Source organism: Halichoerus grypus, chromosome 2 (assembly GCF_964656455.1).
Source record: "Halichoerus grypus chromosome 2, mHalGry1.hap1.1, whole genome shotgun sequence".
Classification (NCBI taxonomy): Eukaryota; Metazoa; Chordata; class Mammalia; order Carnivora; family Phocidae; genus Halichoerus; species Halichoerus grypus.
The window spans coordinates 150,415,572-150,438,486 of NC_135713.1; the positions used below are offsets into that span (position 1 = coordinate 150,415,572).

The 22,915-nt window shown below is 64.3% G+C and overlaps 1 protein-coding gene across 4 annotated transcripts in view; it reads left to right on the plus strand.

Moving 5' to 3' along the window:
* Window positions 1-22,915, plus strand: part of PITPNM3 (PITPNM family member 3) — a 72,131-nt gene that overhangs the window by 29,371 nt on the left and 19,845 nt on the right. For all 4 annotated transcript variants that reach the window (XM_036078364.2, XM_036078368.2, XM_036078363.2 and 1 more), the window contains 6 exons: window positions 5,401-5,448; window positions 15,893-15,969; window positions 16,287-16,522; window positions 18,626-18,815; window positions 20,506-20,628; window positions 20,997-21,181. In XM_036078364.2, the coding sequence (XP_035934257.1) occupies window positions 5,401-5,448; window positions 15,893-15,969; window positions 16,287-16,522; window positions 18,626-18,815; window positions 20,506-20,628; window positions 20,997-21,181 (859 nt within the window). The remainder of the gene's footprint in view (window positions 1-5,400; window positions 5,449-15,892; window positions 15,970-16,286; window positions 16,523-18,625; window positions 18,816-20,505; window positions 20,629-20,996; window positions 21,182-22,915) is intronic.

The window sequence follows — 22,915 nt, forward strand, 5'->3', positions numbered from 1 at the left end:
TCATTTTCTAGGGATTTGGGGCAGGAGAAAAAGCCTGGATCATGTTATCCGTTTACCATTTCTGTTCAGCCCCAGTGTTCTGTAAACCCAGTGACTTCATTCTGCGATGAGGCCGGCACGTGGGTTTTCCTTGTCTGAGGAGTGAAGGGTAAATCCCCCAGCCGGGCACGGAGCCCATCAGTGAGCTTCGCACCCTCCCTTCAGCCGATGTAATTGTCCGGGGTTAGTAAGCTCACCATGGTCGCAGGAATCAAACAGCCGTGGCCGGCTCCCACCACGGATTGTAGGGGGCTGTCAGACCGATCCCAAGGCTGTCTTCCACTCTGTAGTCCTCACTTCCAGGCCATGCTCCCCCTCCTCTCCTGCTCATCCGGTGCTCTAGCCAAAGCTGCCAGGCGGCTGCTTGCTGACTGTGAGCACTTTCCCCGGGAGCCTTCCTGAGGCCCAGCCTCTCCCAGACCGCCTCCGCCCTGCCCCGTATGGCTTAGGGGGGCTGTTGTGTGCAGTGTCAACCAGCCTGCTGCGTACGGCCCTGCCTCTCCGGACCTGAAGCGGGGAGGGGCTCACTGCACATTCATGCCTTCCCTCCCTCTCTGTGCATTCGGCTCACACATGCTGGTACTCACTCCGTGCTGGGGTGAGTTGGGGACACGCTGACGGCTGCAGAGGGGCTGGGCAGACACAGTCCAGTGGGCTGACCCCTCACAACAGTGGGGTCCGTGGGACGTGGAGCGTGAGCAGGGAGGCCTTGCTGGGCTCTGGCAGACCCACGAGGGGGCCCCGGGGGGGCAGAAGGAGCCTCAGGTGCAGAGATGCAGAGGACGGATGAGCAGCAAGGAGATGGGGGAAGCACACAGGGTTCCTCTTGCCTGAAGTCAGGGTGCGAGGTGCGGGGCTGGGGACAGTGAGCGGTGGGGAGGGGACGCTGAAGCCGAAGGCCTGGGATGGGAAGGAGTCCGGGCCGTCCCGGGGGTGCCCTGGGGATCCATGGGGTAGTTCAAGCAGGAGCACTTTCTAGAAAGTTCATTCTGGAAGCCAACAAGAAGGCTATAGGAGGGCCTGGGCATGTATGCAGGGGTGCAGGGGGCCGGGTGAGAGGTCATGAGGGAGTCCTGACCCTGCCGCTCAGCGGACGCTGGAGGCTCCATGTGCGGGGGGCACCCTGAGCAGGAGGGTGGGGGTCTTTCTCTCAGCTCTGCTTCCAGGGTGGCTGGCAAAGCCCAGGGCGTCAGCTCTGCCCGCCCGGCTGCCGCAGGGGGAGGGTGCCTAGCGCCTTCCTCCCCAAGGCCCCGGCTGTCCGAATGCTGCCCCGCCTCCGTGAGGCAGGTGTGTGGTGGAAACGCTTCTCTCCAACCTGGGGGGGAGGGGGGGCTGGTTTGTTGGAAGGGGGTGGGGAGGGGAAACCGCGTCTGTGGGGAGGAGACGGGGCCCTGCACTGCGTTCCACCCCTTGCACGGCCCGTCCTGTCTGCTGGGGCTTCCGGCAGTTTGCACAACTGGAGAAGGCTGGGACAGAGGTGTGGCCGTGTGGCCAAGTGGGGTCTCCTTGGGCAGCGAGAGCCGAGCTGCTTCGTCGTCCTCCTCTGAGGAGCCTGCCCGGCAGGAAGGGCAGAAGCCGGGGCTCAGCCCTGCCGGGGAAGAGGGAGGGCTCCAGGCTTTACCTCCTCCCGCGGCCGGTTCCTTCCTGCCCCGTGGTCGGATCCGTGGCCTCTCCAGGCCCCTTGACGCCCGGCTCAGGCTTCACCACGGGAGACACCAGCATCGGGCAGCCCACCCTCCCTGGGGACACCCCCTCGCCCGGAGGAAGCACCATCCACACTGCCTGAGCCATCCCAGGAGCCCCCATGGGGCAGGGGTCACGGGACAAGTCCCCAGCAGACCGGGGTGTCTGGAGGGGCCAGATGTAAACATTGGGTACCGACTTTATCCTTCTGAGCCGAATCTCGGTGATCGAGCAGGTGGGGACGCAGTAGGCAAGCCGTAAAGCCACGGTCCTGGGGCTGGCTCTGCCTTCCCTCCTGACCTCCCTCCTCCCAGGTGACCCACGTGTGTCCTGGGGACACTGGCATTGCAGGGACCCCCCTCCTGGCTTCCTCCAGCTCTGCACCCCTGCTCCCTGGCCCCCAGCTTCTGCAGCCCCGCTCCACCTCCCTACCCGGCATTACGGCCACTGAAATCTGCCCGGGATACAAGTCCTGCTCCGTTTCTGGTAATGAGAGTGTTTTATGGTGTCAGTGGCTCAGAAACTGCCCAGGCAAGTCACCCCTAGGGCCTGGCGCGAGAACAGGACGGTCGTGAGTCAGACCAGCCTGTCCCTCAGCTCCGTGCCCTTGCACGTAGTAGGTGCCCAGGGGATGCCCCTGCATGTGTGCTGTGCTCAGGGCTTGCCGCCAAAGCTCTGAAGGGCCCTGGGTCGGGGGCCAGTGTTCCCAGATCTGAGTAATTTTATCTTCAAACCTGTGTTTTGTAAGTGCAGCCGGGTGGGATGTGGAGAGAACGTGCACTGGGGCTGCCTCCCGCCCCCTCCCTGTCTCCCTGGATGTCTCCTCCCCTGCACCTGCCCACGGGGCCTGGGTGGGGGAGGGCCGGGGTCAGGGGCACGTTCCCCAGGGCGTCTCAGGGCAGAGCAGCCGTCCAAACTACTGGCTTTGGGCTCTGCCTCTCCGGGACTCGGTTTCCTCCCCGGGAAATGGGCCTCCCGCCCGGGCCAGGCTCCGCCACAGCCCCGCTCTTCCTTGGACATGGTGCAGGGGGCACCGTGTAATCGTGGCTGTGCCGCACGCGTCCCCGGGGCCCCTGGGTGGGAATGAGTCCCCCCTGGGCCTCCCGTGTCCCCCCCAGCCCCTCCCTCCACTCTGGGTAGGTAGAAGGCGTTCAGCACGGGAGGGTCTTAATGTCCACGCTGGGCCCCGTGTCTCTGGGAGGCGGGAGCTGACGTCCCCGTGGGCCTGATGGGGCTCAGATGGGACGCCGGTCTCGGCCTGACCTGCGGGCCTGGCGGTGGTCTTCCTCGCTCCTGCGGCATCTGCGGGCTCAGCATGGGAAAGCTGCCGCTGTGGCCACCTCGTCATGCCGCAAGTGGGCTCCTCTGTGAGGCTGGGCCCCTGCGTTCGTCTGACCTCCCTCGCACCCAGGCTCTGGCCTGAGCCGCGCACAGCATGACCATGACTCTGTCCCTCGTCCTCTGCCCGCGATCCTGACGGACACGGGGACACATCCTGCCCCAGTCGCTGGGAGTCGGGAAGCAGATAGGACCCACTTGCTGAGCACTCGCCGTGCGCCCGGCTGTGTGCTCAGGGCTCTCCACGCATGAACGCCCCCTGAGGTGGGCAGCACCAGCTCCCCAGGTTATGGGGCGGAGACTGAGGCACGCGGAGTGACCTGCCCAGGGGCCACGTACTAGCACAGGAAGGCCCAGTGTCTGCGTACAGGTGATTGCACCTGAGTGTGCACGGGGACCCGAGAGCTTGGGCCACCGTGCTAGAATGAGGCCCAGAGAGGGAGGGTGACCTGCCTTAGGTCACACAGTGAGAGTGAGTCAGTGGGGGCCCGCCCCCAGCTCTGCGGCTCCCCTCTCTGGTCCTGGCAGCCTCTGTGAGCACTCAGGTCCAGGCCTCGGAGGGGAGGGAGGTGGTGGACTGGGACTCCCATGAGGACCTGAGCTGAGGAGGCGGCCCTGGCGGGCAGGGGGAGGGGCTGCAGGTGCTCTGGGGCGCTTCACTCGCAGGGAGGCAGCTCCAGGCTGCCGTCAGCCCCTGGATGGTTGGCGGGAGGAGCAGGGTTTCCCAGCTGAGCTTCCTTGCGTTCTGCAGGGCAGGGAAGAGTCACTTTGCCTGGAAAGGGCGTTCTGGGCTTTGAACCATGCCTTTGAGAATGGGGGTCTTTGGGGACACGGCAGACACCTTTGCTTCAGGGAACTGACCTGCTCAGGAGGCTGCAATCTGCAGGCACGGTCCTGCCCCGGGGACCTGGAGCTGCCACCTCACTCCCCAAGCCCTGGTCGGACCACTTCTCTGCCGTCCCTCAGCTGGTCCGGACGCAGAGAGGGCAGAGCCGAGGGCCGTTCGGCTGGTGGGCTAGATGTGAGCGCTGACCGCCTCGGCCCCCGCGGGCTGGGGCCTGGCCGGCTGGGTCTGGGGGCTCCTGGGGCCTCCGGCTTGGTCTCCTTTCTGAGCGATCCCGTGGAGGAGCAGTGGGCTCGAGGGAGGGAGCCGGCCTCTGCTGACCCCGGCCCTGTGCTGGCCGTTGGGGTGGGAGAAGGCTGAGCAGGCGCCCAGGGGCCGCTTTCCCGAGAGGCTTGCTTGCCAGGCTCAGGCTGCGATGAAGGGGAGCCGCTGTGGGCCCACGGGCGGGAGAGTGGCCTGGGCAGAGCGCGCGTCCAGGCGTGAGTCTGGTGACCGGAGGCGGAGAGCTCAGCCGGGTGATAGCAGGGGTCCTCCCCGGGGGGCGTGCGGGCCAGGGCCCACCCTTCCCTGCCGTGGACCCGGCTTCCCCTCCGTGGCTGTGTGATTTCAGGGAAGTCACTAAAAATGCACAAAGAGCTTCAACCCCAGAGATGTTGGTTGTGGGCGTGAGTACGATGGTGGGATTTCACATCTTCCCTCCAGCACGGTCGTTTTAAAGTCAGCCATGATCTATCCCCTGCAGAACGTTCTTCTCACGCCTTGGGAGGATGTTCACAGGTGTTGTGACTTGGTTGGGGAATCGCTTATGCTCGAACGTGAGGTACAGAAAGCATATTTTGTTCTTCATTGTGGTCTGCGATGCCTTCCGGGAGGCAGCTCGGGGACAAGTGACAGGTGCCCCGCCCGCCCTGTGGATGTGACCTCGGCAGGCCCCGACGATGGGTCTGGAAGAGCCTGGAAGGACGGGTGTGAGGGCATCACCGGCTTTCTCTCCGTGACGGGATCATGAGATAATTTCTTCCTTCTTTATGTCTGTTAGTGTTTCCCACATTGTCAATGCGGAGTTTCTGTGACTTTCATAATTGCCGAGAACGGCTTCTCTTGGATGGGGGAGGCTATTTCCATGGTCCATGGAGCTCGGCCGGAGGCGCGCACATGGGGAGCATGTGCAGCTGAGAAGCACCGTGCCAGGCATGGGGACGCTGGTGGACACCGTGGGGCCCAGGTCTTGGCGGCAGACCCCACAGGACTTGGGGACCGACAGTGTGGGGATGGGGGGAAGGGCCGGTGGCCCCCAGGCTGGGGGCAGAGGTGGTGCCTGGCTGGGCGGCAGAGGCCAGGCCCCATGATCCTGGCTCCCTGTGTTGTGGTGCAGGAAGGGTGGGAGACCTCTGCCCACCCCCAGCTCCGGGAGGGGCCCGGCGGCAGCCCCACGCGGCCCCCAGCGTCCACGACAGTGATGGGAATCCACTCATGTGTCTTCTGTTTCTCTGCAGGAGACGGGAGCGCCCCGTGCACCTCCAGCGCCCTCCAGGAGAAGCAGCGTGAGTTAAGCCTGACCCCCAGGACGCTTGTCTCCCCCGGGTGGGTCCAGCCTCCTTGGGCCCAGGCCCCTCCCTGCCCTGTGAGCTGAGCTTGGGGTCCCGAGTTCCCACCTGCCAGGCAGCTCGGGGCGGTGGGCCAGGAGGCTGAGCCCAGCACAGCGGATGGGACCCCGCAAAGCCTCATGTGTCGTTTGCCTGTGGGCAGAGGAAGGACGGGAACGGGGTGCAAAGCCTTCGAGCTTCGGAGACAAGGCTCTTTGGGTGACACAGACGCTGACCCTCCCCGCCCGCCCCCAAGTCCTCCTTGACCTTCACGTCTGTCCGATGGGGCTTCTCCGGGTTTCCCGCAGGCCTGACCCAGGGACACTTGGGAGAGTGTCTGTGGGCGACACCATGATCTGAGGACGTCCTCCCTGGACGCTCGTGTGGACTTGATGGGCCGTCTCAGCCACGTGTCCACTGTTGGCAGTGTTGAGTTTCTCAGCAGGCTGGGGTCGGGGAGGGTCAAGGTGCAAGTTGGGGCTCAGAACCCCTGTCTTCCCTCTCCTGCTGTTTGGATCTGTGGTTGCAGCTTTGGGGGCTCAGCCCACACTGCCCACCCACCCCCCAGGCTCGTCCATCCCTCAGCTGCAGGAGGGTGTCTGCGTTCCCACGGTGGGGGCCAGTGCAGAGGAGGTGTTCTGCATGCAGGGGCAGGTGTGGACGAGGCCCGTCAGGGGCACCTCTGTCAGGGGCACCCCCAAAGCTCAGGCCACGAGTGTGCGGGTCTCAGCATGAGCGGGGCTGCGTCTGAATGTGCACCCAGATTTTAGCCTACAGAGGTGGCTGAGTGAAGACCCGGGGAGATCAATACATTCACATTTCCCAAGAGGAAGGGCCACAGGGAAGCGCCAGGTTTGGCCTGGGGCAGGGGCGGAGTGCGGGGGTGCGCGGCCTCCGGGTCAGATGGAGCATGGGGGGTGCACAGCCCCAGAGGGGGGGACGGATGGAGCATGGGGCTACATAGCCTGGAGCCCAGGTAGTGTTTTCCACAGGAAAGGTGGCAATGGCTTAGGAGCGGCGACTCTGAGAAATGTGGGGGTGTCTGCAGTTCGTCCTGGGGGGATTCAGGGCAGGGGAGGGTTGGCTTATGCGTGAAGGAGGCGGTTGGACCACGAGATTGGGTGTTTGCAGGTGGAAGGCTCGTTCATCTCTGGGAATTAGCCAGCCCCTGGAGGGCGTCTCTCCCGGCCAGCCCGCCCCCCCCAGATGTCAGACCTCCCATCGCTGGGGGGGGGGGTTGGCCACGTCCCTCAGCAAGGGAGGGAGGGCCCGCCTCAGAGGGAAAGCAGCGGGGCTGACCCCACGTCTGCCCCTTCTGGACTGGACTGAAAAAAACGTGTGTTTAAGAGGAAGCAAAGTCTCTTTGTTTTTAAACCGTGGTTATAGATCTTCGTCGGAATTCTGTGCTGAGGCTGTCCTGCAAGTCTGCGCCTTCAGGATCCTCTTATTCAGGAAGGACGCGCGGGAACGTGGTGGCGGGGCCGGTGGGCTGAGTCTGGCGCCAGCCTTTGGACGGCAAGACCTCCAGCACGGAACGCCTTCCCCGGGCACGCGGCCCCTGGTGGTGCTGCCGTTTACCCGCTGTGCCGCGCCGTCCACGGAGCTCGGCGCTCGGGCGCTCTTGCTTTTGAAATGACAGTGGTCGTCTGTGGCGCTTTGTTTGCTCGTGGTCCGGAATCGGCAGAGTGCAAGTCCGTGACGCTCGTGATGTGCTTTCCCGGCCGCGGCCTTCTTCCCTGAGCGCGGTCTTCTCGATTATTTCCGCTCGGTTTTTGAATCCTCACTAGAAACAAAGTGGGGGCTGGGACGAGTTACCGGGATCAGGACTCAGAAAGTCCTGGGGCCGGTGCCACCGCCTCTGAGCTGGAAGGGAGCTGGGCCTGGGCTCGAGGCCTGTGCCTTCATTCGTGCCGGGCCGCTCCGGGCGAGCTCCCTAACGTCTCCGAGCCTCCGTTTTCTCCGTTGTGGAGAGATGACCGTAAGGCCTACTTCCCAGGGTTGCTGAGGGGCGGAGGGGCCACACCTCCCACGTGGGACGCACTCACGGTTCCCACGTGTGGTTGGCTTTCCGAGGAGCCTGGCCATGGGCACGCCTGGTGCAGGTGTGGGGATGCATCTCGGGACCGCACGCAGCTCTGTCTTTCCCGGGCTCTGCGGGTCCTGCGGCCGCTCAGCTGTCCCTGCTCAGAGCTGTGTCCTGGGCCGGCTCCCCCGCGCGGGTGTGAGACGTCCTCCCTCCTCCTCGGGGACCGCGCCCACCTTCATCCTGCAGCTGCAGACGGCCCGGCAGCCCGCGGCCTCTGCCTGGGCCCGTTATTTGGACCCGGATTGTTCCGTTCAGGGAACCCAGGGAGCCTGGGGGGCCGAGGACAGGGGGCCCGGGACGCGTGCATGTGGAGACCGCAGAGCCCCGTTAGCGCGGACGCTCTAGCGCTCTCTGGTTTTCCGTCACTATCTGTGCCTCCTGGTCTCCTCTGTCTGCCAAGTTCTTGCTGCTCCAAGCCGAGCAAACACCCCCAGCTTCCGGCATGGCTGACCTGGCACGGGACGCAGGGGCCGCGACTCATTCGCTGCCCCCCCAGCGTCGTTCCTGTCCCTCCGTCCAAAGTGAAGGCGCCTTTTCCACAAACTCAAGCCAGGAACCTAGAGGTCCTGCTCGACTTCTGACTCTCTCCCAGACCCACCGCCCTCCACGGGCCTCCACGCCGCCCTCCATGCCGCCCTCCACGCCGCCCTCCACGGGCCTCCACACTGCCCTCCACGCCACCCTCCACGCGGGCCTCCCTGCCTCCCAGCTTCCCCATGGCAGCCCTTCCCCATGGAGGCAGACCACCCACCATCCTCCCCAGCACGACCTTGCGGCCACCCTTCCCACCGGCCCTCCCCGTCCCTCCCACTCCCAGTCCTAGAAGGGGCGCACAGACGCTCAGTGGCTTCCCCAGGAGCTCGCTGGGAGCTGGAGCATTCGGTGCGTCCCTGTGGAGAGGCGGTGCATGGGACTCTGAACTTTCTCTTGTGCCCGGACCAAGACACGACCGTAGACGGACTGCCAGTCCTGGTTCCTTCTGACCTGCGGTCTCTGTCCCAGTCAAGCCTCCGCCCTGGCCTCCAGCGGAGCCCCGCTTGGTCTCGGGCTGCGTCCTGACTGAGCCTGGCTCCGTGGTCTCATCACCTGTGGAAGCTGTGTGGTCGTCCAGCACCACCCACCCCCACTGTGTGTGGGCCTGACCTCACGTCCCACTGCCTGGGGCCTGGGGCCGGCGACCAGACCAGCAGCTCAGATGCCCGGACCACCACCAAGGGCTTCCCCGCTGGTGTGCCCATGGCCACCCTCCCTGCCGGACCCCCACCCTGCAGAGCCTGGAGCCCCCTGCCCGTGGCTGCCCTTCCCCACGGCCCCCCTGCCCTGTGGTGCCTGGAGCCCCCTGCCTGTGGCCGCCCTTCCCCACGGCCCCCCTGCTCTGCGGTGCCCGGAGACCCCTGCCCGCAGCCGCCCTCCCCGCTGGACCCCCACCCTGCAGAGCCCGGAGCCCCCTGCCCGTGGCCGCCCTTCCCCACGGCCCCCCTGCCCTGCGGTCCCTGGAGCCCCTGCCCGTGGCCGCCCTTCCCCACAGCCCCCCCGCCAGCCCGGTAACGTGTCTTTTCCTGGCCGGTGTGGGCAGCTTGCTGAGCACAGCTGCAGACAGGCTATATTTAGCTGGCTTCACTGAGCTCAGGGTGGCAGACGGCCGCCTAGGGGGCGTTCCTCTTGCGTGTGTGCACGTCTGTGCTCGACAAGGCCGTTGTCGTGGGTGTGCCGAGGCGTGTGCACGTGCGTGTGAGTGCACGAGGACGCGTGTGTGTCCGTGCGAGCCTGTGTGGCATCTGTGCTTTGCTGGGGACGTCCTCAGCTTCTGACACTTACAGGGTCTAAAGTGGGAACGAGATATTTGTTCGCTCATTTGTTTGAAAAATATTTCATGAGCATCTTTTAGATGCCAGCATCTGGACAGTCTTTGGGGATAAAATGGAGTGTAAGCAAACCCAGTCCCAGCCCTGCAGGACCTCACGGCCTGGGGATGGAGGAGATGCCAGGTCAAGTGACCACGAAGCTGGACGTCTGAGGACTCGTCCTGGAAGAAAGAGCCACAGTGCTTTTGGGAGGAGAGTAAGGATGGACGCCCCCAGGGGCAGGACCCCTGAGGTTTCAGGAGGGAGTATTTGGACACAGCAGTGTGAAGAAGAGTCGGGTCTTGTGGAGCAGAACGTGCAAAGGCCCTGTGGTGAGGTGGAGAAGGTTTGAAAACCATTCTACGGCCTAATGCTTAAGCCCAGAGGAGAAGCTGGTGTGGGAACATAGCACAGGGTTTTGTAGAGTAGGTAGAATCTAGCCTGTGACTTGGTCAGGGTTCCAGAGGAGAAGGAAGGTCTGTGTGGACGCGGGGCTGGAAGAGGGCCCGGTGAAAGGACCGCATTCTCAGATTTAGTGGAACTCGGGGGCACAGGACCAGGCCTGGGCGGCTCCCAGCCCTGCGGGTCGCAGCCGAGTACCCCACCCCATGGCACTGGCACGTGGGAGCCCCAGCCCTGTGGTCCCGTGCGTCCCGCTCTGCAGCCCCTGGCTGATGGTCCGGGCCCCTTAGGGCACCCCGCGCTGGTCTCAGCCTGGGCTGGGGGCTGGGGTCTCTTTTCAGCCGGAGAGAATCCGTTTCCTCAAATCCTTTTCTCCTGGGAACAAAAGAGCTTCTGGAAACAAAAACCAGGAAGCACGGCCACAAGGCTCCCCAGAGGCAAAGAAACCCAAGCAGGGAGAAAACAGAAATTAGTGTCTCCGAAAGGAAGTTAGCCCGCTCCACGGGCTCTGAGGAAAGTCTCATTGTAACCTGACTTCTGAGTGGCAGCGCCCGGCGACCACGTGAATTCTAAAAGGACGCAGGTGACGCGCCCTCCTCCCGTCCCGCGGCGGTGATGACATACTCCCTGCACACGCGGACGTCTCCATAAATACCCGCTTGTATGCATTTTTAGGCACGCCGCACGCAGCGCGTTCTGCCCCCTGCTCCTCGCGGGCGATCGTCACCTGTTGGGGTTATCAGCTTCTCAGTGTGTTTGGAGGCGTGTCCTGTCTCACCGGCTGTTAATTGTCTCCCCGGCCCCCGCTGTGGGCACAGATTGCTTTCCGTGTTTGTAGCATGACCGCGCGGCCGTGGCTGGTGTCCTGCGTGCACCCGTCTGCACGAGGCTTGGTCCTGGGGCGTCCGGGGCGTTGGGTGTTTCCGGTGACGTTGCCAAACTGCCCTCCGCGGACTCCAGTCGTGAACAGGGGAGGGGCTGCTTCCCCACACCCTGGGCAGCGCGGGAAAGCCCATCTGGGAGGTGAGAAAAAGGCCTTTCGGAGTAATTTCGGTGGGCATCCCTAGGTTTGGGGTTCGGAGGCCACGCATAAAAGCCATGCCCTGTCCTTTCTCTGGACGCGGCAGGGGGTTAGCGTGCAGGCGTGCGCCGGTGGGAGCACGCTGATGACTCCTTGTCTCTGTGCCCGCTTCCCAGCAGGGCCGGGTAGGCTCCGTGGTGGTTCCTCCCCCTCCGCCCGCAGGCTCACTCCGCGGGGCAGTGGTCAGGCCTCTGTGTGGGCCAGCGCCTCTGGGGGGGCCTGACCGGCCACTGGGGGTTGAGCCTCCTTAGCAGATGCATCCAGGCTGACGGGGTTGGGCCCTGACCTTGAAAGGGTTAAGTTGTCACAGCAGGGACCTCAAGGTCCATCTAGCCCACCGTGCCTGGAGTTCCTGCCCAGCGTCCACCTGCCCAGCGTCCACTTACACAACTTGCTCATACAGCCTCCCTCCGGGACGGTCCCGTGACCCAAATGCAGCTCCCGGGCATTTGCGGGCCACCGCGTCCCCTCGAGCCTGCTCCTCCCCAGGCGGGGGCCCCCTTCCTGCAGCTTTCCTGCCTGGTTGCTGGGTTCCATCTGAGCCCCCAGAGTGGCCTGAGCTGTAGGAACGTGCCCTCCTCCTTCTGCACTGAAGGCCATGGAGCCTGCAACGCGGAGGCCATGGAGGCGGCCCCCTGCCCAGCCGAGGCCCGTGTCCTTGAGGTCCTCGGGCTCCCGGACACGCGTTTGGGCCCCAGCCAGTGGAGCAGGAGGCCGCCGTGGTGTCCAGCTGGTTTTGTGACCCAAACGCAGGATTTTGATTCACGCTTCGAGTTTCACGGTTACGCCGTCCTTCCCTTTTCACGCCCTCGGGTCCCCTCGCCAGCCCCCAGCTCCCGAGGGCAGGCCTGCCGCTCTGATGTGTGTGTTTGGGAAGGCAGGGGTTGCGGCTGTTCTTCCTCTGAGTGTGACACATGCTTGCACTCACAGATAGCTTTACACCAAAGGAAATCGGGCTCACCGGAGAAAAATGGGAAAATAGCGCGGAGTTCAGGGAACGGTCACCTGTTGTCCCCCCATCCAAACAAAACCTCGCTGACGGGGGTGCTCATCCTCATCCCACCCCTGCCCCCCATGTGTGTGCCCGTCTGCGTGCGTTCACTCGGGGGCTCGAGGCCACGGAGCTCCCCCCGCCGCTTGCGGGGAATGAGGCTCTCGTTCCTCGCGGACACTCCTGGTCCACGTCCTGCATCCCACTCAGAGCAGGCAGCAGAGACTCGGGGTTCGTCCGCAGAATTATGCCCGTGCGTGTGCACAGAGGATGGGGTCGCTCTCAGGGCATGCCACACGGTCACGAGCTGGGCCCGGCTCCGCTTGCCTGGGGGCACGAGCGGCAGGTGGGGGCCTGCGGGGGCTGGTGGGATGGAGCGGCCGGCCTTAGCCAGGGGCACCCCCAGCCTCCGGTCCTCGTGGGTCCTGCGGCCGGCGGCAGCAGAGACGGAGACAGGGCCCCTCCGCCAAGCCGGGGACGCCTTGCCTGACATGCCAAGTGCGTGGGTGTTGACTTCGGCTTCTGTGTCAGGGACAGTGTGGCACTTGGGTAATTAGAAGGGTGGTCACAATCTGTGCGTTTCCAAGGCTGTGATTAAGCGAATACAGCCTCCCCTCTCCAGCTGGCAGCAGGAGGCCGGGGAGCTGGGCAGGCTGGCAGGGTGGTGGGGGCGGGCGCTGCGGTCACAGGACACGGTCACAGAAACAGCCGTGGGCGCACCCACCCCGAACCTGGGCACCGCAGGGACCCCGCCTGAATAGGGCTGCGCCCGCAGAAACAAAGACGTCAGGAGAAACAGGCAGCCCGCCCATGAGGCCCTGGGCTCCCCACCTCCCAGGACCCCACCAGCCGCTCCCGTCACCAGAGGCTCTGGGAAAGCCCGCGGAGGGGAGGACGGATAAGGCCCAGGCCAGGCCCAGAGGTCGCCGTGGTTCCCAGAAACCAGCCCCCCAGGGGCCTTCCAGGAGACGCATGTCCCTGTAGACTTGGCTTCCCTGAACGGGATTTCTCCCAGGGGCTGACGAGCATGGACATGTCTCACAGGCCACGTTCACCCTGGGATCTTTGCCTGCAGTGGGTTTTCACAAAAACGTCATGCTAGAGCCTGGCCACTGATGATCCCTGCCCTCAGGGCCCCCCTAGTCTGATGCAGAAATGGACACGTAACCTCACAGCAATGAGCCAGGCCCAGCCGAGCACGGTGTGAGGTGACCATCTCTGCCTAAGTAGGTCTGAGAAGGCTTTCCAGAGGCTGGAGCAGGGGAGCAGGTTTTATGGTACAGGTAGGAGTTTGCTGGTGTGCCCAGGGAGGAAGGCCTTGCCGGCAGAGGCTCGGCATGAGCGGAGACAGGGAGGAGTGAACCTGCCAGGCCTGGTGGGCGAGCCAGCACCAGTGTCCTCAGTTACCCTGGGGGGAATGTCTGGTTCGCAGAAGAGCAGAAGGCTTGTGGGCCAGGCCCAGGCAGGGGGGCCTCGAGGCTGCCTTTCTACGTGTCTGCAGAGGTGGGGGTCCCCGGGGGGGCGCCTCCAATCCTGTTAGCCCGCCCTCGGGGGGCAGGATCTAGGTCTGCGGGCGAGGCCTCCCCTCCTGCCAAACCTCTCTGGCTCTGCACACTGAAATGAAGCCAGGCTCTTCCCATTGGCCGAGGAAGGCGCGGGGGTGCTGAGGGCCCTGCCAGGCCCGTCCCCGCCGAGCCAGGTGGCCAGGATGCAGCATCGGTTCGCTGCCCGGAGCGTGGCGGGGGCCCAAGGCGCAGGATGCAGCCCCAGCTTGCGGAGGGCATGGTGCCCGGGAGACGGCGGGACCCTCACGTCTTCCCTGCGGCTTGTTTATAGGCTCACGATGGTAATCAGTAGCAACTGCAGCCTGGACGTGCGCAGTCGCCGCCAGGCTCGGGCGGGACTTGGGGGCAGGGCTGTGTGTGCGGAGGCAGCTGTGTCCCCGCCAGCCTCTGGCCCGGCTCGTCCTCCGCATGCACGACTGACGTGGACAGAGACTTGGTGTGTGGCCGGCCCTGCTCTGAGCACTGGGTACGTCTGAGCTCATTCATGCTCGGCCCCTGCCCTGGGAGGCCGCCATCCCCATGTCCCAGATGAGAAAACCGAGCCCCCTCACACAGCCGCTCAGAGCAAGACTTGGACTCGGGCACTCTGGCTCCAAAGCAGGTCCGCCCCAGCCTCGGAAGTCGTGGTCTCCTGGTCCGCACGGGCCCCGGAGCCGCACACAAGGCCACACGCACCATGGAGCATGGCTGCTTTGCTATGGGGGAGAGGCCCGTGCCGGGCGGCCTGAGCGTCCCCTCTCCTGCGGATGGGGATGGTGGTGTCACCCCCCCCGCCCCCACCCCGGGGAGGACGGACCATCGTCGGGCGTCGTCCTCTGTTGGGTGTGGGGCTTGTGTGCAGGCTTGCTCAACCTTATTCGTGGTGGGGCCTGGGGCACGTGACCCAGGAGGTGTGAGGCTCGGATGTCTCATCCGAAAATGGGACTAATACCCAGAGGTCCAAAGCTTGGGGGCGGTTGGGGAGTAGGGGATGGCGTCTGGGACACAGTAAGTGCTCGGCAAAAACCAGGCCAGCTCCCCGTGTGCTCTATTGGGAGCCTGTCCTGAGGTCGGGGCCCAGGGTCCACAGGATGTTATGGAGAAGAGCTGAGCGGCCAGAAGGAGCTGGAGGGAGTGTGGGCCGAGCCAGGCCTCCCTCACCCCGAGGCTTCCCTGCTCCACCTCCAGGCCAAACCTCCATCAGAGGAAACCATCCCGCGCCACTGTGGGTGGCAGCCCCCTGCTCGTAAAGCAGTTGCCCTTAGACCAGGACCGTGTCTGTAAGGAACGAAGAGTTCAGAAGTGCACTTGCCCTCCAAGAAAAATTTCTTGTTACCAAACGCCGTGGGGCCAGGGGCGGCTGGGGGATCGGACTCAGACCCTCGGCTGGGCCCCCACCCTCCCCGCTGCAGGCTTGCCCGCAGAGGCCCCGGAAGGAGCCTCCCCATCCCCACGTGACTCCTGGCAGGTGCGGCAGGCTCTGGGGGGGGGGGCGGGGTGTGCAAGGAAACAAAGGACTGTCCCAGCACGGAACTGGCTGCTCTAGGAGGTGAGTGAGTTCCCCGTCACTGAAGGCACACGAGTGGGTCATAGTCTAGTTGTGTGGTGCAGCCTCACGGAGAAAATGCTGTCCTTCCCATGGGGAGCAGGGAGAGGAAGGAAGCAAGGTCAGCGTGGCGGGTGGCACCGGGCGGGCGGCGAGGGGGCCTCTCTCCACCCCAGACTCCGGGAACTTGGGTATCGATCGCACAGACTTCTCTGTAAGGGCTGGAGGGCAAATACTCCAGCTCTGCAGGCTCTGAAGACGCTGTGGCAACTAGGAAAGTCTGCCGCTGAGGCCCCTGTGTGAGCAGCCACCTGCTCCAGCTGTGTTCCAATAAAACTTTATTTACAAAAACAGGCAGCGGGCCAGAGACGGTCTGCGGCTGCTGCTTGCGGGTCCCAGGGCCTAGGCTGGAGGCCCCAGAGGCGGAGTGGCAGCTGAGGGAGGCGGGGACAGCCTTCCCCTGGGGGCGGCCTCACCCAGAGCTCCCAGTGGTGAGGAGCGTGGGCCCAGACCCACCGTGCCTGTGGGGTGCGCCTGCCTTGCTCTGATGGCTTCAGGCAGATGTTTTAGAAAAGACCTGAAACGGGCCTCCGGGTTTCAGAGGGCGCTCAGCCCACATTTGCGTCCACAGCTGGAAGCCGAAGTCAGCAGAGGGCGTTTCTGCCGTTGCTGTTGTCACGTGTGAAGAAAAGCAGGACGGTGCTTTCTGGGACAGCCTCCCCGGCCCCAGGGACTGCGCGTGCGAGGGCCTGCCCTGCTGGCCTCCCTTCCCTGGGGGGATGAAGGTTTCTGGTGCCGCTGATCTGGAGCCGGGGGCTGGACGCTGTCCCCCCAGCCGGACCCCAGGGAGCGCCTGCGACCCCGGCCTGAGGGAGGCCCACGGGTGCTGAGTCCTCTGTTCCCCGCAGGAGAACTGTATCGGGTCTCCTTGAGAAGACAGAGGTTCCCAGCCCAGGGAAGCATCGAGATCCACGAAGACAACGAGGTGGGCTGGGCTTCTGGGGGTGTCTGGGCGCCCCTCTGGTCAGCGTTTCTGGCAGACATTTGACTTCCTCATCCTTGGACTTGCTGTGGGACTCTGGGCAGGTGCTTGTCCTTCTCCGGGCTGCTGGCTCCCATGTGAACAAGAAGGGCCTCTTAGGAGCTTTCCTGCCCCGACAACGGGGGGCTTGGTCACCCGGCTGCCTGTGCGCCTCCCTCTGAACGCACAGGAGGTCCCGCCACGTCGGGAATGGAGACAGGCCAGCTGCGCGTGCGGTGGTGGGTCTCTGCCTGTCTCTATCCCGGCTGATGTCCTTCTAGGAAGGCTGCCCACAGCGCTCCTGCAAGACGCACGTCCTCCTGCTGGTGCTGCATGGGGGGAACATCCTGGACACGGGCGTGGGGGACCCGTCCTGCAAGGCGGCCGACATCCACACCTTCAGCTCTGTGCTGGAGAAGGTCACACGTGCCCACTTCCCGGCGGCCCTGGGCCACATCCTCATCAAGTTCGTGCCCTGCCCGGCTGTCTGCTCGGACGCCTTCTCACTCGTCTCTAAGTGAGTCTCTAAGTCCTTCCTGCCCTTTTGGACGGGCCGGGGTTGGTGGGGATGACGTGGCGGGGCTCCCTGCCTGGGGCACCTCCCTGGGACGTCAGCCCCTGCCCGACCTGAGCACGGTGCTGGGAGTGGTCAGAGTCCAGAGCAGTGAACAGCCATGCGGCGTGTCCTTCTCTGCCGGGCCGGGTGGCGCCGGCCCCCTCGGTGGTGCAGACCTGCTCCCGGTGCTCACGAGGCCCTGGTCTCCTGGCCCAGAGGAGGATGCCGAGGCCCCGAGAGGCTAATGCAAATCCCCCCAGGGGTACCCAGCGACTGGAGCCGGGAGTCGAACCCGGCAGCCTCGCTCTTGAGCCCAGTGGGCATGTGTGTTCTGATGCAAGTGGCGCAGGGCACCGCGGGGGACCTGGGAGACTGCCCTGTGCCGGTTTCCTCATCTGTAAAATGGGGATAATCATGTCCTAAGTACCTGCTGGAGGTTTTGTGAGGGTCCCGCATGCTGGTGCAGCAGGTGCAGTGAGGGGTGAGCTGTGACTCACTTCGTCCTCACCGGGGGACGGCGCTCTCGTGGGCATCCGGTGGAGGGGATGGGGCAGCGCGCTCACTGGGCCGGGGTTCTTCACCCAAGCCTGCCCCTGGGCCCTGGGGGAGAGAGCAGGGCGTGTGGGGCTCACTCTTCCCTCTGAGAGACAGGAGGGTCTCTGCTGCCTCCAGGACCCAGAGCAGCCTCCCCTCTGACCATCTGTGGTCACGGGACGCGCAGGGCAGGTCTCCGTCCAAGCTGGAAGGAAGGACGGGATGAGTCATAGTTCCCCAGCCCGACGTGATTCTTGTTAAATGCGGGACTCCAGGGCTCACCCTGGGGTCCCCGGGCGGGAGGGCAGGAGCCCTGGAATCTGCGTCCTGGGCACCTGCCCTGCGACGGGACTTGGAAAGTGGGCTCTTCCCCGCTCTGGCTGTCAGGAGTTACCGTGCTCTCGATCTCAGGACCCCGGGCCCTCGCCCAAAGGATGTCTGACCTCCAGAACTGGGTCAGCCAGCCCCGGCCTGATCACTGGCAAGATGGATAGCCCAGCCACTCGAGGGGAGGGCGGGGGACCGGCCTCTCTCCCCCAGGCAGCTCCTCACCGGCCATCCATCACACCAGTCACTGCCGGGAGGGAGTTCTTGCTCAGCTAATTAAAATCTCTCCGGCTGCAATTGAGGCCTGTTTCCTCTAATTTGTGTTCTTTGGAGATGAGGAAGGGCTGTTAGGCCAGCTTGCGCACGATGAGGGCTCTGCCACCTGCTCAGAAAACCCTGAGCCCCATCGCCTGTCCTGGTCTCTGTCAGGTCCCCAGCAGGATCGGCACTGGGCCCTCGTCAGCCTGAGCTTGGGCCGTGGGCAGGGGGCTGGTCCCTCCCGGCCAGGGGACAGAGGCAGGCCAGGTGGGGGTGTGGGCTGGGGCGGGTGCTGGGAGCTGACCCCAGAGGGGTCTGAGCCACCCACAGAGGGAGAGACTTGCTGGTGAGGAAGCAGGGAAATGAGGGGGCTGGACTGTGCCCTGGCCATGAAGATGCTGTAGGGCAGGCTCTCGTGGTCCTTTCCACAAAGCCCACGAAGGCTCTGACCCTCTCCCGAGAAGGACGGACACAAGGTCATGCGTGCAGCTGTGTACCCATCTGCAAGTGGTGGCTGACATGGGACCCCATGCCTGGAGGGCTCTCTCTCCTCCTTTCTAGCATCCCTAAAGCCTTCCTTGAGACCTAGTCCAAACTCCGTGTCCTCCAGGAAGTCTGCTCTGATGATATGTCCCCACCCTGATCCGCACCAGGTGGCTTCCTCCGTGATCGGGGTGTCGCTTGGGGCCCAGCAGAAGAGGGAAGGGGAGGGTCGCTACCCCAGGGGACCCCAGGCCCGCATCCCAGGCTCGTGCGGGCACAGATGCACAGGAAGCCAGCACAGTGCCCCCCAAGCCCCCCGCCTGCACCGTGTTTACTCTGGCTCCTACCCAGCTCGTCCTCTGGAGCCCCGAGCAGGGGCCTAACCGTGGCCAGCTTGTGCCTGCGCCGCCCTCTGCCTGCCGCTCCTGAGCCCGGCTGGGCTTCCCTTGACCCTGTCTGCAGCCTGAACCCCTACAGCCACGATGAGGGCTGCCTCGGCAACAGCCAGGACCACGTCCCTCTGGCCGCCCTGCCCCTGCTGGCCATCTCCTCCCCGCGCTACCAGGACGCGGTGGCTACCGTCATCGAGCGGGCCAACCAGGTCTACGCGGAGTTCCTCAAGTCCCCTGATGGGATCGGCTTCAGTGGGCAGGTAGGACGGCCTCCCCAACCTGCCCTGACCTAGCCTGACCCTGGCCTGCCTGCTCTCTGTCCTCAGGCCTACCTGACCCCTGACCCTAGCCTGAGTGCTGTTTTCAGGCCGACCCTGGCCCGAGTCTGACCCCTGACCCTAGCCTGAGTGCTGTCCATCCTCAGGCCGAGTCTGACCTCTGACCCTAGCCTGAGTGCTGTCTGTCCTCAGGCTGACCCTGGCCCGAGTCTGACCCCTGACCCTAGCCTGAGTGCTATCCGTCCTCAGGCTGACCCTGGCCCGAGTCTGACCTCTGACCCTAGCCTGAGTGCTGTCCATTCTCAGGCCGACCCTGGCCCGAGCCTGACCCCTGACCCTAGCCTGAGTGCTGTCCATCCTCAGGCCGAGTCTGACCTCTGACCCTAGCCTGAGTGCTGTCCATCCTCAGGCCGACCGTGGCCCGAGTCTGACCTCTGACCCTAGCCTGAGTGCTGTCCATCCTCAGGCCGAGTCTGACCCCTGACCCTAGCCTGAGTGCTATCCGTCCTCAGGCTGACCCTGGCCTGAGTCTGACCTCTGACCCTAGCTTGAGTGCTGTCCATTCTCAGGCCAAGTCTGACCCCTGACCCTAGCCTGAGTGCTGTCCGTCCTCAGGCCGACCCTGGCCCGAGTCTGACTCCTGACCCTAGCCTGAGTGCTGTCCATCCTCAGGCCGACCGTGGCCCGAGTCTGACCTCTGACCCTAGCCTGAGTGCTGTCCATCCTCAGGCCGAGTCTGACCCCTGACCCTAGCCTGAGTGCTATCCGTCCTCAGGCTGACCCTGGCCTGAGTCTGACCTCTGACCCTAGCTTGAGTGCTGTCCATTCTCAGGCCAAGTCTGACCCCTGACCCTAGCCTGAGTGCTGTCCATCCTCAGGCCGACCCTGGCCCGAGTCTGACCCCTGACCCTAGCCTGAGTGCTGTCCATCCTCAGGCCGACCGTGGCCCGAGTCTGACCTCTGACCCTAGCCTGAGTGCTGTCCATCCTCAGGCCGAGTCTGACCCCTGACCCTAGCCTGAGTGCTATCCGTCCTCAGGCCGACCCTGGCCTGAGTCTGACCTCTGACCCTAGCCTGAGTGCTGTCCATTCTCAGGCCGACCCTGGCCCGAGCCTGACCCCTGACCCTAGCCTGAGTGCTGTCCATCCTCAGGCCGAGTCTGACCTCTGACCCTAGCCTGAGTGCTGTCCATCCTCAGGCCGACCCTGGCCCGAGTCTGACCCCTGACCCTAGCCTGAGTGCTGTCCATCCTCAGGCCGACCGTGGCCCGAGTCTGACCTCTGACCCTAGCCTGAGTGCTGTCCATCCTCAGGCCAAGTCTGGCCCCTGACCCTAGCCTGAGTGCTATCCGTCCTCAGGCTGACCCTGGCCTGAGTCTGACCTCTGACCCTAGCTTGAGTGCTGTCCATCCGCAGGCCAAGTCTGACCCCTGACCCTAGCCTGAGTGCTGTCCATCCTCAGGCCGAGTCTGACCCCTGGCCCTAGCTTGAGTACTGTCGTCAGGTCGACCATGACCACAGAATGAGCACCTGTCCCCCACTGGGGCTCTCTCCGTGTCTCACCGGGACAGGTTCCTTACCCTCCCGTGGACAGGCACCTGGTGCTCTGGCTGGATATGGGGGCGCGGGGTCGGCGGTGGGCAGGCCTTCAGTCCCAGCTGTGTCTTCTCCAGGTGTGTCTCATCGGGGACTGTGTGGGGGGCCTCCTGGCCTTTGATGCCATCTGCTACAGTGTGGGGCCCTCGGGTGACAGCCCGGGCAGCAACAGCCGGAAGGGGAGCGTCAGCAGCACGCAGGTGCGGGCCAGACAGTGGGGATGGGACAGGGGTCTGTCCCTGGGAGCCCCCCAGCCCCAGGGCAGCAGGGGCCTCTCCTGGGGGAGGGGACGTCAGCCTTCCCACTTGTCCGCGGTAGCTAGCTTATGCAGCATTGCTTCACGGTCCCCCAAGAGTGGGACTCACTGAGGGCTAGGTCCTGGATGGCTGTCCAGAGTCCAGGGGGTCGCCCGTGCCTGAAATCCCACCGTCGCTGCCGTGGGGCTCCTCGGAAGAATGCCACCCTCACACCTCAGGAGAGAGGGGTTCGCGCGTACCCTGGGGAGGAGGTGGGGCCCCGGAGTCTCCGGTGGCCGCAGTGCCCTCCTGTCCTCTGCGTGGCCCCAAAGGACAGCCCCGTTGTGGCAGACGAGGCATGCGGTCTGGCCAGCAGCAAGCGTCTCAGCAAAAGCAGCATCGATGTGTCCAGTGTGCCCGAGGATGAGGAGCCCCAGAGGCCATTGCCGCGGAAACAGAGCGACTCGTCCACCTATGACTGTGAGGCCATCACCCAGCATCATGCCTTCCTGTCGAGGTAAGCGCTCCTTCTAGCACGGTGTCCGCGGCAGAGGGGGCCCCGGCTCAGAGTCCCCTGGGAGGCCTGAGACCGATCATGGCTGCCGGGCCCTTCCAGGGGCCCCGTGGGTGAGCACGAAGTGCTGGGACCCTGGCCACTCTGCGTGGGCCTTGCACCCTGTCCTTGCTCCACCCTGACTGGCAGAGGCCCAGGACAGCCCGTCCCCCTCCCTAGGCCGCGCAGCGCCTTCTTTCTGCCACAGGGCCCATGCTGCCGGCCTGCTTCGCCGATGGCTTTGAGAATGTGGTCCAAGAGCAGATGTGGGTGTGTTTTGGGAGCCACTCCGGGTGTGTGTTCTTATTATTTCCCAGATGGGGCAGCAGAGGCCCCCATAGGCCGGGAAGTTTCCTGGGGTGGCACGGGCAGCTGCCAAAGCCCTGGGGCCAGCGTCCCGGCTCCCAGGCCCCAGGGTGGTGCCTCCTGCCCGGAGTTCAGTGAGTCACCTGCAGGTTCATTCTGGACACGGGCCGGTGTTAGCCCACCCAGGAGGGGCTGCCCCTGCCCTCTGTCCCTTCTCCTTTCTTACCCCACTGACAAGTACGCAAGGTCATCACAAGCTCTGCAAAACAGACCTGCTCTGAGCATTTCCGACTATTTCCTTTCTGTATATACCGTTTACGTGCTTCCCGTATAGTTTTACTTTACTCATATTGTGATCTTTTCTGATTTTTTCCCTACGTAATAAGTAGTTGGTGAATATTCTCTACAGGGAATATTTTATTGAGTGAATGGCCACCTCACTTCCTCCCAGGACTTGGCTGCGTGGCTTTTCCCGTGCTTTGAAATTACAGGTGGCGCTCTGGTGAACATCTTTGCGCATAAACGGGTCTGTGTGTGTTGAGGGCTGTTTCACTCAGGTGCGCTCCTGGAGGGGAATCCGCTAGATCAGAGGCTCTGCGTAGTCAGATCTCGGACTATTAAAGCTGCTCTGACAGCCACTTTTCAAGGCGGGTTGCAAGCTGACATTGCAACATTCCTGGTTCATCCTTGAGAAATCCTTTAAGAAGGCCCCAGATTTGGAGAATGAGAAGAGGTTGGAGGCCCTCGGTAGCTGGCTCAGCACGGCCAGCTTCCCTCTGTGGTAGGGACGGATGGCTGTCTCTCGGGCAGTGAGGAAGCTGGCCTGTGTGTTTAGGGACCGCCCTGCGGACCGCCCAACACCAGCACCATCCTCGCAACGCGAGCCTTCACATCCAGCTCCCAGACCCTCCCGGACCCTCGCTCATTGTTATTTCTAAAATCCCCTTTCACGTCCACCCTGAGGATTCTGGCTGAATGTGCGTTCAGTTAATCGCCTCATCGATCCGGGGATCCCCCGGGTGGTCTTAAACTCTGAGCTGTGCATCAAGGCCAACGGGAAGGTCGGGGAGCCCCCGGTTCTGCAGCCCATCCTGGGCAGCCGCTCTGGGTCCCTGGCTGAACGTCAGCCTGGGCTCTGAGCAGCGGCTCCTGGAACTGGCTGGAACCCGGCCCCCCTTCCTGTGCGGCTGCGTCTGCGGGCTGCGGTGAAAGGCCCAATCCCGGCGGGCCTGACGTCACCGGCGGGCGGGGGTGTGTGCGGCCGGGCCTCTCTGGAGCCCATGCAGGACCTCGCAGGGCGGCCCCCGCAGAGCCGGCACCATGGGGCAGGCCTGCCCCTGTGCGGGGTGCTTGGGTGCTCCTAGGTTCTCAGCCCCGCTGGGAAAATACAGC